The sequence below is a fragment of the Micropterus dolomieu genome, linkage group LG21 (genome assembly GCF_021292245.1).
Source record: "Micropterus dolomieu isolate WLL.071019.BEF.003 ecotype Adirondacks linkage group LG21, ASM2129224v1, whole genome shotgun sequence".
NCBI classification, from domain to species: Eukaryota; Metazoa; Chordata; class Actinopteri; order Centrarchiformes; family Centrarchidae; genus Micropterus; species Micropterus dolomieu.
In genome coordinates, this window is record NC_060170.1 from 11,283,301 (window position 1) to 11,301,482 (window position 18,182).

At 40.2% G+C, this 18,182-nt stretch overlaps 1 protein-coding gene across 1 annotated transcript in view; it reads right to left on the reverse strand.

The window, feature by feature from the left end:
• srrm4 (serine/arginine repetitive matrix 4) overlaps positions 1–14,464 on the reverse strand; it is a 64,598-nt gene extending 50,134 nt beyond the window's left edge. Inside the window, exon 1 of the mRNA XM_046035746.1 lies at positions 14,262–14,464. Within this exon, the coding sequence (XP_045891702.1) occupies positions 14,262–14,464 (203 nt within the window). The remainder of the gene's footprint in view (positions 1–14,261) is intronic.
• Between the last annotated feature and the right edge of the window lie 3,718 nt (positions 14,465–18,182).

Below are 18,182 nucleotides of genomic sequence, written 5' to 3' on the forward strand. Positions count from 1 at the left end.
TGGTCAGATGAGACCAAAATAGAACTTTTTGGCCTCAACTCAACACGTCGTGTTTGGAGGGCAAAGAACACCGAGTACAACCCAAAGAACACCATCCCCACCGTCAAGCATGGTGGTGGCAACATCATGCTTTGGGGGTGCTTTTCAGCCAATGGGACGGGACAACTCCATCGTATTGAGGGGAGGATGGACGGGGCCATGTATCGTGGAATTCTGGACCAACATCTCCTTCCCTCAGTGAGAGAGCTGAAGATGGGTCGAGGATGGGTGTTTCAGCACGACAACGACCCTAAGCACACCGCCAAAGCAACAAAAGAGTGGCTGAAGAAGAAGCACATCAAGGTTCTGGAGTGGCCTAGCCAGTCTCCAGACCTGAATCCAATTGAAAATCTTTGGAGGGAGCTTAAAATTCGAGTTGCCAGGCGACAACCTCGGAACCTGAATGATTTGGAGGCTGTCTGCAGGGAGGAGTGGGCCAACATCCCTGCCGAAATGTGCACAAACCTTGTCACCAACTATAAAAACCGTTTGACATCTGTGCCGGCCAATAATGGCTTTTCTACAAAATATTAACATGCTGTTTGTCCAGGGGGTCAAATACTTGTTTTTCCTCATCAGATGGTTATCAATTTTTATAAATTCATATGATGTGATTTTCTGGAATTTTCTTTGGGATTCTGTCTTTCACTGTTAGAATGTACATATGATTAAAATTGTAGATCGTTGCATTCTTTGTAAGTGGGCAAACCTGCAAAATCAGCAAGGGGTCAAATACTTATTTCCCCCACTGTATTCAGTGATAGTATTTATGTGAATAGGAATTATATATTGGGCCTTTAAAGGAAATAAAATCTATCATCTTTGGCTTGCTTACAATTTGAGTCTGTTTTTGTTTCCATTCAGTGTGGGCCAGATGATTAGTAGTTAAAGTTGAAAGTTGGCTCATATCTTTTTCATCTCCAGCGACATGCCTGGTTTGTGAAGATCTAATAGGTCGTAATGAGCGAGTGGCCCCTCGTTCTCAGCCACCACACTCATTGGTAATGAATCGCTCAAAGGAATAGGTCATCTCTGACTGTCTGTAAGATTTACTACCGTCCATTTCAAGTAGAGCCAATAGAGGACAAAGGAGTGTTTCACCTTCTCTCTCATTGTCTATTATGAGTTTATTCAATGCTGTACATTATGTGCCTACATATAATTCAATTCCCTTTGGCCAAAACTCAAGAAAGGATTTCTATTCATAGGCCAGAATATGATATTCAGTAAAATGTAATAACCTCGGCTGCCCCAGTGTCCTGAAATGGACAATTTCAAAATGTCACTCACACAGTCTCCCCTCATATCTTTATTTCCTTCCTTTTTTCCTCTTTCCTTTCCTCATTTTTTCCTTCTCTCTTGTCTTTCAGACAGTTATTACAGTCGTGCTTTGCACTGCTGTGATATTGATTTCCATCCCACCTCGCATTGAAAATAATAACTATTTCTCCTTTTCTATTCTCATTTTCCTTTCCCTCTCTGTTTCGCCCAGTTTCTTTCACACAATACAGAAGCCGATTACATAAAGCTGCTTGTTACTGGACACACTCCTAACAATCCACACTATGTGTTTTTTTCACACAAGCAGATACACATTTCTTTACGAGACAAAATGTAAGAAAACACAGCTTGTGTTCTTTGTCTTTTTATTTCTATTCAGTTGAGTCAGCGTTAACCTTGTTGTGTACTGGTTCTTCAATGTCAGAAAAGTACACAATATCTCCTTTTAAAGCCTTTCACCAAGGTTAAGCTGAGCAGCAGCCACAAGAAAACTGAAAGTCCATTGAAGTATTTGAGACAACATCTGTCTTTATGTGTTACTCACATCCCCCAAATAAAGCAGAGTAGCCAGAACATGGCTTGTCTATATACAGGGCCAAAACTCTTTGAGCTAAGAAACCCCTAATAAGGTTTGAAAGACTAAAGCTAGTGTTTCTTGACATTTTCTATAAAGAACAAAAAAACAAAGACCCTCAGAGTCTGTGTCAACCAAACTGCTAAGGAAATATTTAACCTTTTACAGGAGTAATCTTTACATTTCTGTGTCTCTGTCTTTACATTTTAGAGATACTTTAGGCATTGGTAATGATTCCTCACCTTTATGTCTCCATCAGTTCTATTTATTCCTGCAGAGTCTGCACTGAGAAAACTGACAACATGACAAGCACACACACATCTTGTGAACAAGCAACGCGCATGTTAATGCACTGACATTTAAAGAGTCATGGCATTCAATTTTACCATAACTGAAGTGCAACCAGGTGCAGAGCAGATCCATAGTGCTCTAGTTCAGTCTAGATTTGTATCAGTTCAAATTCCAGTGAACAAGACAGTAACTTTCAAACAGGTCTAATGCTTATCCCCATGTTATAATTATGGAATTAAACCAATTCAGGCGTAAAAACTATGGCTCAAACTAAATCGGTTTACCCTTCTCTGCTATTGGAGCAGAAAATTTCTCTTTACAGAATGACAGATTACATTCTTTCCTTATGTTTTACCAATGCAGATTGAACATCTACATCTTTCCACAAAGCTTTAATAAATTATATTTTGTTGTGACTGTCAATGCTTGGATTTGGAAAAGAGACTGACTAAACTACTTAGTAAAATTTAGAAGCACTGAGTAGTGTTTCCCTTTCCTACTTGTTCTATGGTGTCTTACTGGGCATTCAGACCAAACGCAATTTAATCCCCGCGTCGCTTTCCACACGTGGGTTTTATTGCTGGACCACCGCCGAGGGTTCACACACAATGCGATCATGTGAATAAACGCAACCTGCGATTACAGCAGTGGTATGAACTAGAGGGAATTATTCTACCTTATACTCCACAGCATTTATGCTTTACATTTGGTGTCAAAGTGGCAGAGCACATGATAAGCTAAGAAAATATGATGCTTAGTTAAATGTTGAAAATGATCACAGACAGAAATATGTTTGCCTTTTTTTAAATCTGAGATTATCCTCAGATGGCAATTTTAGTATACAAATTAAACTGTATAAAATACCTCAATTAGAAAATATTATACAGTAGGAAATCATTAAAATGAAATAACTCAGGCTATTTCTTAACATTTTATTTTATATTTTTAATGCAGAGCTATGCAATGTCTAACATATATGAATGAAATAAGCATGCACTCCGGTGTAACGCCGGTCACACCTGCACCTTAGTACAGAAGTGAAAGAATATGTAGGATGTGGAGGAGTCAAAGATATGGCTATGCAGATGGTCAGATACCTTGATAATGTATCATACAGGGATACAAATAACCAGGATACTTTTGTTCCAGGTAAATGTATTATGGATTTGAACCAGTATAATGTAAAACAATGTGTGAGTAAACGTGAATTAAATTAACATATCATTCAGGCATTTGGCTATAAAAAGGTCAGGGGTGTGTGGTTGATGCCAGTTGATGTATGGCCTAGATCACCAAAATGGTCAGACAACGGCCTGCCCCCATCAGATTGTCATTACACTTGACCTTTCAATGTGTAAGCATTGTTTTTCCCCCCAAACTAGAAAATTATTTCTGGACTTCATAAAAAGGTTACATATGTAAATTTGCTATGCAGGATATGAGACTTCACAATAGCCAGCAGCTGCAGGAGGAAGGCAGCGTGAGGCGTAGAGGTGGACCACAGGCTGAGAACTGTGATGCCCGAGGGGAAATTTCACAGCAGCACTGAGCTGATGTTTGAAGGAAAGGGTTAACTCCCAGCTCTCTGCTTTCATCTTCAAAAATGCTGCTGCTGCTTTCCAGCTCTGAAGGAGTTATTATGTTGAACCCCCCTATGGCGCAATGTGCGTCATTCTCCATATGGACTGTGTGTTTGCCTTCATGTGTGCATAGGTAGGCATCTGCACATGCAAGCACATTCTGTTGCATTTATTCCTGTAAGAACTAAATATCCCCAAAAGAAGAGACATAAGAGGTGAGGTCCACACTTCCTCAAGGTTTGTTATTATTATGGTTATGATATTGTGATGAAGGTCAAAGGGTAACTTTTTTAAAATGAACCCTATTTTTCCTTTCTTTCTTCCTGCTTTTACAGTGTATCTTATCTTGTAACATTGTTTTGAAAAGTACTATATAAACAAAGATTTATTATTATTATTATTATTATTATTATTATTAACCCCCCCCCCCATGTTTGTGTATCTCTGTGACTAATTAGAAAAAAATTATTTTAAATTGGTCCAGTATTGAGTGAACAATGTAATCCTTGGAGGCAATTGTTCCGTGTCAAAGTATGTCCACTAAAAAAGTGGACCCCCAGAGGTCCTGGTTCCAGGGAGTCCCCAGCAAAAAGGGGAATCGTTCATTTTAGACATAATCCATCCATAAGTAACACAATGACAGAATTTATGACGGTCATCCACTTATAATATATATAATATAAAAAATCCTATCAAATTTGGGACCTTAGGCAAAATCTTATCAAATGGGGGTCCATGGGTCTAAGTTGTGTCTGTTTAGGTGTCCTTAACATGAAAAGGACCGCTGCACTAAAGTACTTGTTTTGCTGCTGACAGGCTCAGATTGTAATTACAAGTGTCTGACATAATTGTGGAAAGGATCACTATACATGTTGACTTTTTTTAAAGAGTAAGATTTTGTTTAACCAGAAAAAGTCTCTATAACGCTCCTGTCAAAGCCACCAGACACCCTTTACAAAAATAGCAATTTTACCTTTCTGGTCTACTGCTGCCTCGATCAATTAGTTTGTGTTATTTTGTGACTTTGGTGTTTTTAACCCTGTAAAACACCAAAGACGCAATAACACAAACAAACCAACGGACTGAGGCAGGGGTAGACCAGCAATTCCCGCGTTCTGCAAGGCAAAATTACTGTTTTTATCAAGGGAGTCTGGTGGCTTTGATGAGAGTGATATAGGGAATGTTCCTGGTTAAACAAAAAGGATCTTACTCTTTAAAAGGTATGTCTCTGCAACACACTTGTAATTACTATCTGAGCCTGTCAGTGGCAAAAACAAGCACTTCAGTGGACGTACTTTGGATTGCATTGTAGCCCTGTTTAGCTGCATCCGATTGCAGTGCCCTCGCTCAGTACTGGACCAGTTTCAAAAATGTTGTCCCACTTCAGTCACATAGACACAAAAAAACAGGAAAATAGGGTCCAGGTTGACAGTATACAGCATACTAAAATGTGCTCTGAAAATGACTCTGATTTACTTTTTAGTCTGCTTTTGTTTCAGTGCTAACATTTAAAAATCCATTCTTCAAAATGACAAATTAAAGGTTGTCTATGTCTTCATGATGGATTCAAATTGCTTCTAAAGTCTCACATTTACACAAGCTGTCTTCGCCGCTTGTTCACAGCAGCCATTGTTGTTATTCTGAGTTTGTCATTTTTATTTATGTTTTATTCTAGCTTACAGCCACCTCTTTACATTGTCTTCATGTTGCCTGCTTGCCATGGAAAATAAAACTATGAACGATATGAATCCGCAACAGTTGCACATAGGTTTGTCGGAGTCCATGTGTTGATTCTGTTCAGGCATGTTACCCTTCATTGCTAGCATGTTGACGCCTTTAGGGGTTTTGATATACTAAACCACTGGATACAGTAATAATAATGCATCAAAGGATTCAGAGCAAATCCAACCTCTCATTTCATAACCCCCAAAGAAGCACACACTCAATCATGAAGTATGTATGTGACAACAAAAAAAGGTTGGATGGATTGGTTGGTTCGAGCCATTGCTACTCATCATGCTTGGGCTATGTCAAACATCTATCACAAGTTAGTACTCAAGTGCAGCATATCGTTTCCCAGAATCAATTGGAGTGTTATTAAAGCTAAACTAATTTGTCAGAGCGCTAAGGTGAGCCTTTGTGAGGCAGAGACGAAAGTGAAATTTTGGAAATGTCAAAGTGAGCTTTAAAAGCCAGAAATATCACCTTTTGAAGTACTTGTTGAGTCATTGGCATTTATCTATAACACATTTACCCACACACCCTGATATATTATAGTCATTTTTGTGCTATAGGCCAGTGAATGTCTTTCTTATTTTACCTTTTATGTGCTGCCGTTATGGCTGTCAGTGTTTTGGGCCTGTTGATAAAGTGAACAAACCCTTTCAGTGAATCCTCCTCTAATAATACAAATTTGTTCTACATTAAGACAAACAGACTCTTGTCTACACTGCAGCAGTACTGGATTTAACTCAAGTATAATAGCTACATGTAAAGACAAATATGGATGGTGACAGTGGAATGGTAGAAGCAACCTGGTTTCTCTGACCACCACAGGTTGCCTTTACTTTGGAATACATGACAGTGCCACTTAATTTCCACTAAAGACCAGCTCAAAGTATTTATGATAGCCTGTCTTGTGAGTTAAAGTGATGGTTGGAAAAGGAATTTTTCCCTTTTACTCATTAAGCCTGTGTAAGACACACATTGCCACTCCATCACAGCAAGACTATGTTATAGGGCTGAACGATACAAAAACCTCCCCCTCATATTGCTATTATTTTTCACAGATATTGCAAGTGCGATATAAGTTTAAATTTTATGGCATTTCATTTTCACTGAGTTTTTGTTTTAATGATGAGGATGTGATATTTGCTGGGGCCTGTACCAAACAAGCAAGTTCCCTTGCACCTGGTCAATATGATTTGTAGGCCGGGGCAGCTCTTGTGACTCATTTCATCTTTATCAAAGAACTGCAGCTACGTTAAGTTTTGAAAGAAAAAAAATTACACAGATTACAAAAGAAAACTTAATTCTTAAGTAATAAAAACCCTCAATACAATACACTCAGTAGTTTTCCTGCTAAGGCTTACTTGGTCTTTTATGACCGGTAGCTTAAGGTGGCTAATGTTATTTAATGATAAAAATTTTGGATATTACTGAATTAGTTCACTGACTGTAAAACCTACATAGTTTATATATCAACAGGCCGCAGCTATCCTGCAGTGATCCCTCAACAGCCACTGAGGCTCTTTTCCAACAAAAGTTCTAGTTGCAGCAGACCTAAATCATTTATGCTACTTTCTAAAACATTTCTGAACTGTATGACTGAAAATAGGATTTAATTAGAATGTTTTTTTCTTGAATTATTCCTCTCAGAGTTGGTTTCACACCGACACATTTGAAATCCTTTTAAATTCTTATTATTTTTGCTGAGTCATTCAGTGTTTGTTTGGGGGAAACTGGGGACGTTCCACACATCTTAAAACTCATGAAACACTTTCAAACCCCATTGGACAATCTCAAAAATGCTTGATCTTCAAGCTATAAACAACTCTGTCTTTGTTACTGAAAGACTCATGTTTTATTAAGAGGTTTTCACCCAAATAACAAATTAGCAGTCTTTGCTTCTGCATCACCCTGTTCTTTTCCCAACAACATAAAGAAACGTCTGTCAAAAACCTGGGCGTGTTGTTTGATTCGAAGCTTAATTTTGAATTGCATATTGGCAGAGGAGGACATATTGCACATAATGCAGCAGCTAGACTAACAAAAAACAAGAAACGAGAGCATATTACTTTCCTTTAAATATCTCTATATTGGTTTGTATTGTTTATATTTGAATGTATGAGTTTTTATGGCTAACCTTTCTCACGTATTAATTTATGACTTTGCACTTTTTCACTGTGTAAATTCTGGTGTTTAGTGCCATATAAATAAATTAAAATATTATGATCTTTATTGTTATCTTGGTTTCCTTAAATGCCTCCTAATGCATAACTACAGTACATGCTATGATAGTGTTCTTGGGTGTTAATCATGTGACACTGGTTAGATTCAAATGGTTTAGCTGTGCAAAGATCAATGCTAAATAAAAATCCATTCCAGCAATTAGCACCTCTGTATCAGCTCCTGTTCCTGTGACAAACACAATGCATCCTGCTGTATAACACACTGGAAGGATGCAAGTGTTAAGTTACTAGCGCTGGTTTGATTCAAACGGATCAGCTATGTGGGAATCAATATCAAATGTGAATCCATTTCAGTGATGAGTCCAATTCCTGCCTGGGGAGTCGGCATCATCCCCTACTCTCTTGTCAGCATGCCTCAGCAGCTGCATCCTGTGTGCTCTGAGTAATATGACACAGACACAGTGAGGGCGAGTTAACGCACACGGAAAAGATACTGCGAGAGGGAAGGAGAGAGACACTGATGTGAGGAGAGGGAGACAAGTCGGGTAAAGATACTCGGCAATGAAGAGAGCAGAAGCACAGAGAGAGAGAGAGAGAGAGAGAGAGATATTTAATGGCAGCCAAACCCCTCGTGCACCACTAAATCAGGTCTGTCAAAGAGAGAGAGATGCTTCGTCCCTGGGGCAGCTCCTACTGCTACTCCTTGATGTTTTTGAGACTCTATATCCTGTATTCATTTAGGCTCAGGACATTTTAATGCCTGAATTTCTCTGTTCGTTTTGACGATTTCCAGCGTGCTTTGGCACAGACGTGGCAACTTTATAAATTCAAGTGAATCGTTTCCATCAAAAAGGATATTTCTTGTTTATTACAACTCGAAACATTTGGCTTACTTGCTGATCGTGCTGCCAATGATTAACAGATTGTTGTCAACTATTGAATGAATTGACAACTATTTTCATAATCAATTAAGTGGTTTGAGTAATTTTTTAAGAAAAGAAGTCTTAATTCTCTTTTTCCATCTTCTTAAATGTGAATATTTTTTGGGATTCTTTTCTCCTCTTTGACAGTTAACTGAATTTATTTGGGTTGTGGACAAAACAAGACATTTGAGGACGTCAACTTGGACTGTGGGAAACACTGATCGACATTTTTCACCATCTTCTGACACCTGATAAACCAAACTAAACAATTAATCGAGAAATTAATCGATACATTAATTGTCATTGAAGTTGCAGCCCTAATTGCTGAAATGATTTCTGATGGGGCAAGGAACGCAAGCGGTCAGACAATCATGCAGGTTGTAAACATACCCCCACATTAGTGTTATTTGGAAGGGGGTTAACAGTAAAATTATTATTACCCAAACTGTCCATTCATAGTTTATAGTAGAAAGACTTCCAAGTTAAACTATGACTCGTACTATGATACTTACTAATGTTGTGTACTTATAGAGCTTTCCTGTTGCAAAATGGTAAACACTACAATACCCATGAGCCTTAGTGGTAGCAAATTCAAAAGCTTTGCTGTCGCAGATGAGAACAAAACACGGCTGCCAAATGTAATGCAAAACTGACCCAGAATCCAAAAGTGAATTCACTTCAGCTGCAGATTGTATTGTCATTTTCCACAGCAGCACAATATATAGCTTTCATCTGCTGCTAGCTGTGAACATTTCAGATTTTTGAGCTTGATAATTGGATATCTGTTACAGTAATGCACCTTGGGAATTGTAGTTAATATCTTATTCTTATCTGAAAAAGTTCTTTGACTTTTTATCAAAGAGACCAGATTTTTCTAACGCAATTGTTCATAATGTTTCAACCGGGAGAGTTTCATGCAGATCCAAGCCATAGTAGAGCTCCAACTGTTGGTCACTTAACACTGACTTTACTTAAAGTCCAAAATAACTCTCTTTTACTCCAATACTGTCATTTCAGGTACACTCACTTTGAGTTTTACCTCAAACTACTTCCCCCACTCAAAGTGGTTAAGATAATCTGGCATGTTAACGCCATGTCTGATCTTCTGACCTTGTGTCTTTTCTTTCCCTGTAAGACTTTGTTATAGTAACGTTGTTGTATTCCCAGATTTATTATACCAGATAGAATGGCAGAAACAATTTGGAGAAGAAAAACCCTAAGGACTCTTTATTTACCCGTGGAAGTCTGATGAAAATATTTCAAGATAGTGCTAAACAAGCAAGGAATACATATTTTTCCCACCCGATTGCCTCTCAAAGCCACAGTCCCAGGGTTTTACTTCAGACCACTGATTCAGTCATCAGCCCTCTTCTTACCCAGTTCCCTAGTCACCACAGCAAAATGTGAAGAGTTCTTCAATCACTTCAGTCACTTAATAATAAAACAGAGGAGACAAAGCTACAAATGTCTCCCCCATCATGTGAAATATCTCGCCTGTCCTAAGCTGGTTCCTTTGTTCACTCATTTTCGCTGCCATGAAATCCTCTTCTTGCGCACTAGATTTCTAGCCCACTTGGTTTTTAAAATGTGTTTTATTCACAGCATTGAACCTAATATTCTTTCCATTATTAACTCTTATCTTTCCAGTGCCACTTTCCCATCTAATTTGCTGAAAAAGTCAACCCTTTAAAAACATTTTTATGCCAAAGCTTCACTTTTCATCACAGAGTTTAGAAAAAAACATTTGTAATAAATTTTTTTTGTGAACTAAAGCATATTTGAACAATTGCGATCTGGCTTTTGTTCATTTCAAAGCACTAAAATCCCTCTAATTGAAGTGTTCGCTGCTCTCTGCTGACTCTGCTTACAGTGTTGTTTTAAACCCGCTTGATTTGACTTGTGTGTTTGACACTGTTGACCAATCAATTTGAACCGACCATTTGTAAAAATGGGTTGGTATCAAGGACACAGCTCTTGATTGGGTTCGCTACCTTTGTGATAGGGGTGTCATCCACACCTGCGCCCCTTGTATCCCCTCAATTTTAGATCCACTTTTACTATCCATTTACATGTTGCCACTGGGTCACATATCTGAGAAAACGCTATATTGATTTTCATGTGCATGCTGATAAATCAATCGAAGTCAGACTTCTCTGTGAGCTCCTCTACAATCCAAACTTGGTTGTTTATCATCAAAGGTACAACGAGTCTGCTCGCAGTCTAGGGGGTTCAAACCTATCATTTAACAACCAAGTTGCAAAATTATGCTTCCTTCAGCTAAGGACAATATCTAAAATTAAATCATTTCAAACAGCTGCAGAACTTGAGAAAGCAATCCAGGCCTTTATTTCGGTCTTGGACGACTGCAATTCTCTTTAGTCCAGTGTGAGACAACTTATAGTCTGTGCCTTTGAGCTTGGGAACTCCATGCCTGGGTTTCTCAGGACATCTCTGTAGCGTCTCTCGTGTCACGTCTTAAAACTCTTACTTTTATTGAGTTGCCTTTTTAAAAACTATGACTGTTTCATGTTTTGATCTATTTATTATTATATTTGATAGCATTAATTCGGTACAACACTTCTGCAATAAGTATTCTTACAATGATCCGTTTCAAAGATGTGCCAATTCAACTTTGTCGTAATTTAGTTAGATTTCTCTGCATTCTATTCTGAAAAGTTCCCTTTATTTTGTCCACCCTGCTACATATTCCCACTGGTGCTGTCAGTGTACAAGCCCCTCCAAACCCCTTTTCCTCTCTTCCTCGTTAAACCAGCATCTGCTGAGGTAAGAGGCCTAAAACCCCCTACATCACACACACACACACACACACTTTCCCCCCTCCCTTGCACTGCATTCTCTCGAGCCTGCCATCTGCCACAGAGTTGGACAAGACCCCACTAACATGGCAGCCACACACACACACACACGCCCGCGTGCAAAAACACACACACACACAACCTCACTTCAAACCCTTGCGATTGCTGGAAAACATTTTCAGTACAGATGCACATGAATGCACACAATACACTCACTCACGCACACACACATACTACACGACCCAAAGTTAGCCAGGCTGAATATTTAATGAGGAACCCCCCATAAACAAAACAGCTTGCAGGGTCATAATGGTTTCGAGTGAAGCCCCACCCCGAAGCACAGAGCAAGTGAACTCCTCCCCTCTACTGTGTGACTGGCCTGAAGAGGAGGAGAGAGGAAGGGCAGAGAGGGGAGGACAGAAGGAGAACAACAAACTCTAATTACTCCTCTGTGGCTCTCGAGCCCCTCCAGTACTTTCGTTTCGGGAGTTAAAAGAGAGAGAAGGAGGAGAACAGAAAGGAAAAGCGAGGAGGGTGATAACAGAAAAGAGACCCGTGCTGATTGAACATGAAACATCTCCCCGTGGCTCCCTCTCTGTCTCCTCTCTTCTTTGCCTCTCTGCTTGTTGTACATAATGCCCCCTCACTTTCACTGCAGTTGTTCATCACCCCTCGGTTATCCATAGTGAATAATGATGTTTCCTCTTGGAGAGAAAGAGGCAGAGGAGGAAGCCTAAGGCAATGCATTCTGATGGTCTAAGCATTCCCCAGTCACCCTCAGCTCGGGCAAAATCAACAGTCTAGCAATGAGGGAGAGAGGACGACTGAGCCGCCTCCTGCATCCATATTCTCTGGGTGTTGTTATTGTTGGTTGTGTTTTACTCATTATTTACAATCTGTATCCCCCACAAGTCCCTCTGCATTTTACCCTCCTGCAAATACACAAGGAGGCGGGACGATAGATGAACAGTGGGCGACGAAGACGCTGCTGTCATCTTTCCCAAACAGACCCGGGCAAATTAACTACATTATGTCTGCTCTCTGGGGATGTTGCCTCTCGCCTGCCCCTGCCATGCTCGTCACTGCCACCCGGTCGGAGCCTGTGGAGGGGGCAAAGACACTTGAGAGGTTCCTTCCAAAATAAGCTGAAGCTGTAGACAGCTGGGCCCCACTCCAGAGTCTCCGGCTATTTGAAAAAGGCTGCTCAGTTCATGGCAGCCAGCCACAATACATTTAATTTTTTGTGGGATTATTTAGTTTGTTTCTAATATTTTTACTTTATGTTATTATTTTACTGTTTTTTGTCAGTTTCTCCAAATAGATTTGAATCTCTCAACTGTACCAGGCTATGGTTGACTGACAGGAAAATTGAGGTGGTTTGAAGTGGCTTTTTTTTTTTTGTCATATCCCACAAGCTAATAAAATCCTTCATAACCAGGCCATGTGCAGCATTATGGTCCTGCTGTAATAGAACCCATTAAAGACACATTATCTGGTTCAGTGTGTCTCTCCACTGCCTGTGCTGATGTAGGATGAAATGGGCCATTCTAATCCTCATTAACATAGCTAATTTCACATAAGAGAAAGTTGATTGTGGGTGTCAAAACCATTCAAGGCACTAAAAGCATCATTTGATATGTAAGTACGCATGCGCAAGTGTGTATTTCTGTATGTATGGTTGTGTAAATCTGTTTGAACATTTACTAGGTGTTCTGTTACATATACTGTAAGCCTTTCTCATAGGCAAAGCAGTGTGAATGCCACTATAGTATAGTATTTGACAAATAGGCAGAGCAGGCAGAGCAGTGCATGATCAAATGGATAAAGTTGCCAGAGCCAGCAGATGACAGTTGGCCGTGCACACAGGAGCCAAGATGGGATTAAAAGAAGGGATAAGGAGAAGAAAGGGCAACAGATATTCATCCTTCCCTCGGAGTCTGTAAGGGCTACAGCTAACCTTTGGTCTGAGGGATGAAACAGGGGGGAACAAACGTGACATGTTGCTCCTTCAACACAAAGCCATGTCACCGGGGAAAGAGGGGACAAGTCTGACATTAGAGGCATGACAATGCTGCCACATGACCTTTAAAGGCGACAATTAACTGAACGTCACACTGTTCATGCCAGCTGCGTTTGGCTGTATGCCGCATGTGTCCGACTGCATACAAAAACGAAGAGAGATCATTTAAGTGTTGGTGATAAATCAACACCAAAGGCATATTTTGAGTTTTTAACCTCTTAAAGGGCCCTGGTTCACTGATTTGTAGGTCAAAAACTGGGCTAAAGTTTTTAGGATGGGTTAATGTTGAGGATGTTGTTTCAACGACAGTAGCTGGTTCTAAAAACATGATAAAATATAATCACTGAAATGCCGGTTATATGCCACCTGGACATTTAAAATAATTACTTTTCAATCACATTTTCCTCTTCAACTAGACATCTAGATGTCTTTTAACCTGTTATTTATTCTTTGGGTCTAAACTGACTTTAGGGGATCAACTTGTTCTTTGTGTGACATGAAGAAACACCAAATCTGAATGTCAAAGAAATATCTTACAAGAGATGCTAGAACCTTTGGGAATTGAATGTCTTGTATGCTAGTGTCTTTGCATGTTTTGCACACAAAAGGAAACCGACTGAAGTTACACAAGTCACTCAAAAAATCAGCGTCCTTCTTCGCTATCACTCCACAAACACCTGCTGATGTTTTGTGTAAACAAGCATGTGCCGAAATGGGTAATCTTTTACTACTCTCAGTGAAGCAGCTGGATAGCAAAGACATTTCAAATTGGAGTGAAAAAGACACAAGATGTGTTTGTTCTTTGATTAGAAAATAGAGAACTCACTTGATCACCCTCCTGCGGGCGGTGATGCTGGCCACGATGACGCTCTCCGGTCTTGGGGTGGCCACAGCCTTGAAAGTCCCTTTCCAAAACTTCTCAAAGAGCTGCTTCTCTTCCAGCTGGTAGAAGCCCGCAGTGCTGCCCTGCGATCCCAGGGATGGAGAGGGGCCACTGGGACCGAGCTGGATCGAACATGGGGGCTGCATCTGTGGTTCTTCGTCTCCAAACCAAACCAACAGAGTCTACACGCTCATGGAAAATCGCACTCGCACTGGTTGTTGCTCAGGAGCTGTCCAAGTACTGAATCAAATCATGTAAAGCGCAGCAACTGTATTGCACCGTCTTCTCCTTTCGCAGCAGCAGGTCAATGTGTCAGCGCGTCTGCCTGCTTCTCACTCTTGAGGGGGAGCGTGGGGAGAGGGACAAAAGCTGACCCTCTCCAACTGGAGGCTGGGTATTGTTCTCTCAGATGAGGGAAGGAGGGGTGGGGGAGATTGTGTTTCTCTCTCCGCCTCTCCTCCTCTGTCACATCTGCTGCTTTTTGGGATGGGGTCTGGGTCGGGGTTGGGAGTCGGAGCGCTCCTTCCTTCCCTGTGTGCTCCCGTCGGCAGCTTCACACAGAATTAGGCATCACTCACAAGAGCCGGAGCATGTTTCAGTCCCGAGGAGTGATAGATCAAGTGGTTTTCTTGTTGCTGGAGTGCAATGTTTTAGTGTGGATTTGATTGTACACCTAAGCGCGCTGGCTCAGGGCTGACCAGGTGTCAAGGCAAGTGATGCGCCGTGTCTGGGGGCAGGCGTGAATGTGAGCTGGAGAGTGTGTGAGTGGAAATCGAGTGCGGAGCTCAGCTGAGAGTGGCTTGTTTTGTGTCTCTCAGCCTGTGACGTCAAAGTTGGGGGCAGGACGCTGGGGAGAGGGACACCTTCTGTCATCCTCCCTCTCTCTCTCCCTCTGTCTGTGTGTTACACTTGACTTGCTCTACTATACCCTTGATTAGGTTCTCTTGTCATCCTGACGTGTGCCAGCTTCAGTTTCTCTCTTTCTTTCCCTTTTGTCTTCCTCCTTATGTCTTTCTTTCATTTTGTTCCTCTTCTTCCCTCCCTTACTAGAGCTACAGCAACTATATTGCTAATCAATTGCTAATCTTTTTAAGCACACACTTCTTCAATGTGAGGATTTCCTGCTTTTCTCTTTAAAAAAAAAAAAATGTAAATGGATTATCTTTGGAGTTTTGGGCTGTTCTGGACAAAACAAGACATTTGTAAAAGCTACGTTCGACTCTTGGAAGCCGTGATGTGTTTTCTTGACTATTTTCTGACTTTTAAAGGTCAAACGATTAATCAATAACGAAAATAATTTGTTTCAGCCCTACAAAAAATGTTTGCCTGAATGAGATTTCAAGGCTTTCTACGTGTTTGTCAATCTTCTTTACCCGTGCGCCGAGTATATCTGTAGACAAAATAATGTAGACAAAAGAAACACTCAGAAACTCCTCATCCTCATTTTGTGAGTGACAGAAGGAAAACCTACCAGATACCTCCAGCTTTTTCCAGATCTCCCAGTGAACCTTTCTGTAATGTGTTATGCTGCTGTGCAATGTATTGCCTTTTTACGTCTGTTATATTGAACTTACCACCACCATGACTACTGTTGATGGTGAACGAGGCCAGTGTTCTGCTAGGACCAATAATGTCTTCGTCACCATATAGCTGTATGTGAAGACGTGTTCTCTTAGCAGCTGCTCAGTTATCAAATATTGAATTATCACTGTAGGAGCAATATATTGTATAATGCAACAAAACAAAAGTACAAAAACGAACAAATATGACCACGTAGTTTCATTAACTTTCTCACCCAGCCTCATCAATAATTGAGCATTTTTATATTAATGTATTGATTGTGTAAGTGTGTAGGATGGCACTACTGTAAGGTGCTGCGATTGTCTATTCCCCAAATATAGTTGATTATTGACATGTCTACTCTACATGTAGTCTGCAATGTGTTGTAAACTCTGCTAGTCTTTCTCTTTTTCTTGTTCTCTCCCCTCACACACACATGCAGTGTCTTGGACAAAAGGCTGAGTAAATCAGCATAACAAAAAGCCTGGCTCAGTGAGGACCAGCCGGAGCATGTGGCTGACACAAACCTCCCCCGGGGGGTTTCAGCTTTTCCCTGCCGTCCGATACCTCCTCCTTGCCTCTCCTCTACAGTCTGCTTCTACATGACACATAACACGGAGCAACAGCTCAACAGTCTCCACCCCAACACACCCACTCTCTTTTCCCTCTCCCATTCTACGCTCTGGCTCTAATGCTGCATATCATCTGCTGCTTGCTTCTGCTGTAACGCGTAGTGACTCTGCATGGGAATCTGGGGAGGGATTATTTACTACAGGGATGCCACCCTGTTTATGCTACAACAGACAGCCTGTGTAATGCTTAAAAGGATAAATAGTATTTATAGACTTTTGGAATTGCTTGCACGCTGTCACATGAGACGGCAAACCTTGCTCATAAATTGACAGACTTAACGTAGAACGAGTTCACTTTTGTTACTGTAACATGCTTTCTGCAGAAGTAGAGGCATAATATAGAGTACACTCAAATATTTCCAAGCAATTTATGCTGGCTTTTCAAAATATACATACTTTAGATTTCTGTTTTACCTCTAAATCACTGACTGAAACAAAAAAGATCCTCCTATTCAGATCATGTCACTTTTTACACAGCATTTGCTGTTCTAAACATTTCACAATTATGTCTGGATTTTATGCTGTCTTTGAAAGATAATTGCTTGCAAGACTATGCAGATCTTTGGTTTCCCTGTTTTAACCCCTTAGCTCAGACTCAATCGCTTTGCATTACTGTCAAATCATTTGTAAATGATTTCCAATGTTCCAGAAAGCTACTGCCTTCCATTAATTTCAGGATACTATGAAATTTAACCTCCACCACAATGAACGATTAACCATCTTTATTATTTTATGATCATGCGGCACTTGTGTGTGCAGAAGTTGTGAGCAGGATATTTCTTAAAACTATCTTAAAACTGGATGGTGCATTCAAGGACTTTCAGGCCCAACAAGTCCTCTAACCTAAATGACAACATAGGTCGTTTTAACCAACCTCCAAATATGACTCGTATCCTACAATAGTGCCCCTACCAATGGCGTTTGTCCATGCCTCCCAAAACGATAATTTCCAACTCTGTTTCCCGACTAGACCTACGTTACGTAAATCACGTGACCTACGTCACATGACATAAACACGTGAAAACCGCAGCATCACGGCCGATGTGCCCAGCTGTTGGGTTCACCGGTCAACATGCATACAATCACTGACTTATGTTTAGGGTCTGGGTATCATTGGATAATCCATAATTCGTTTGTAATTCAAAAAACGAAAAAACGGTAAATCTGTTATTTGTTTCAAAACTAAATAACCGTTTAAAAAAAAACAATCAAAAACATTTGGTTTTTGGTTTTTGTCAATTTATTTTATCGTTATCCAATTTTGAAGAATGAAGAGGGTTCTGCTTTACTTCATTCAATTAGTTTTTCGTTATAAACCAAGGCCGGACGTCACGTGGTCTGTTCCTTTCTTGGAAGTTGATGTAATAGGTAAAACATTCAAAAGAAAAGTAGGCCCATGTACAGTTAGTAAGGTGATTATATTTTTCTAAACTAAAATAACATTTTTTTAGTAAGTCTAAATTAAAACTAGATGTGAAAATAACATTTTAGATAACTGAAAACATTGACAAAACATTTGTAGGTGTAGGAGGTGTGTCAAGCATGCTAGACACTTTTTAAAGTAAAAGCTCAGTTCAACTCCAAATACAACATTACAGTAAACAAGCTTCTCGTGCTTTTATTTTGTAGGCAAAACCACAAAGTGTAAGTGATTAGGTGAGTAACTGTTGCT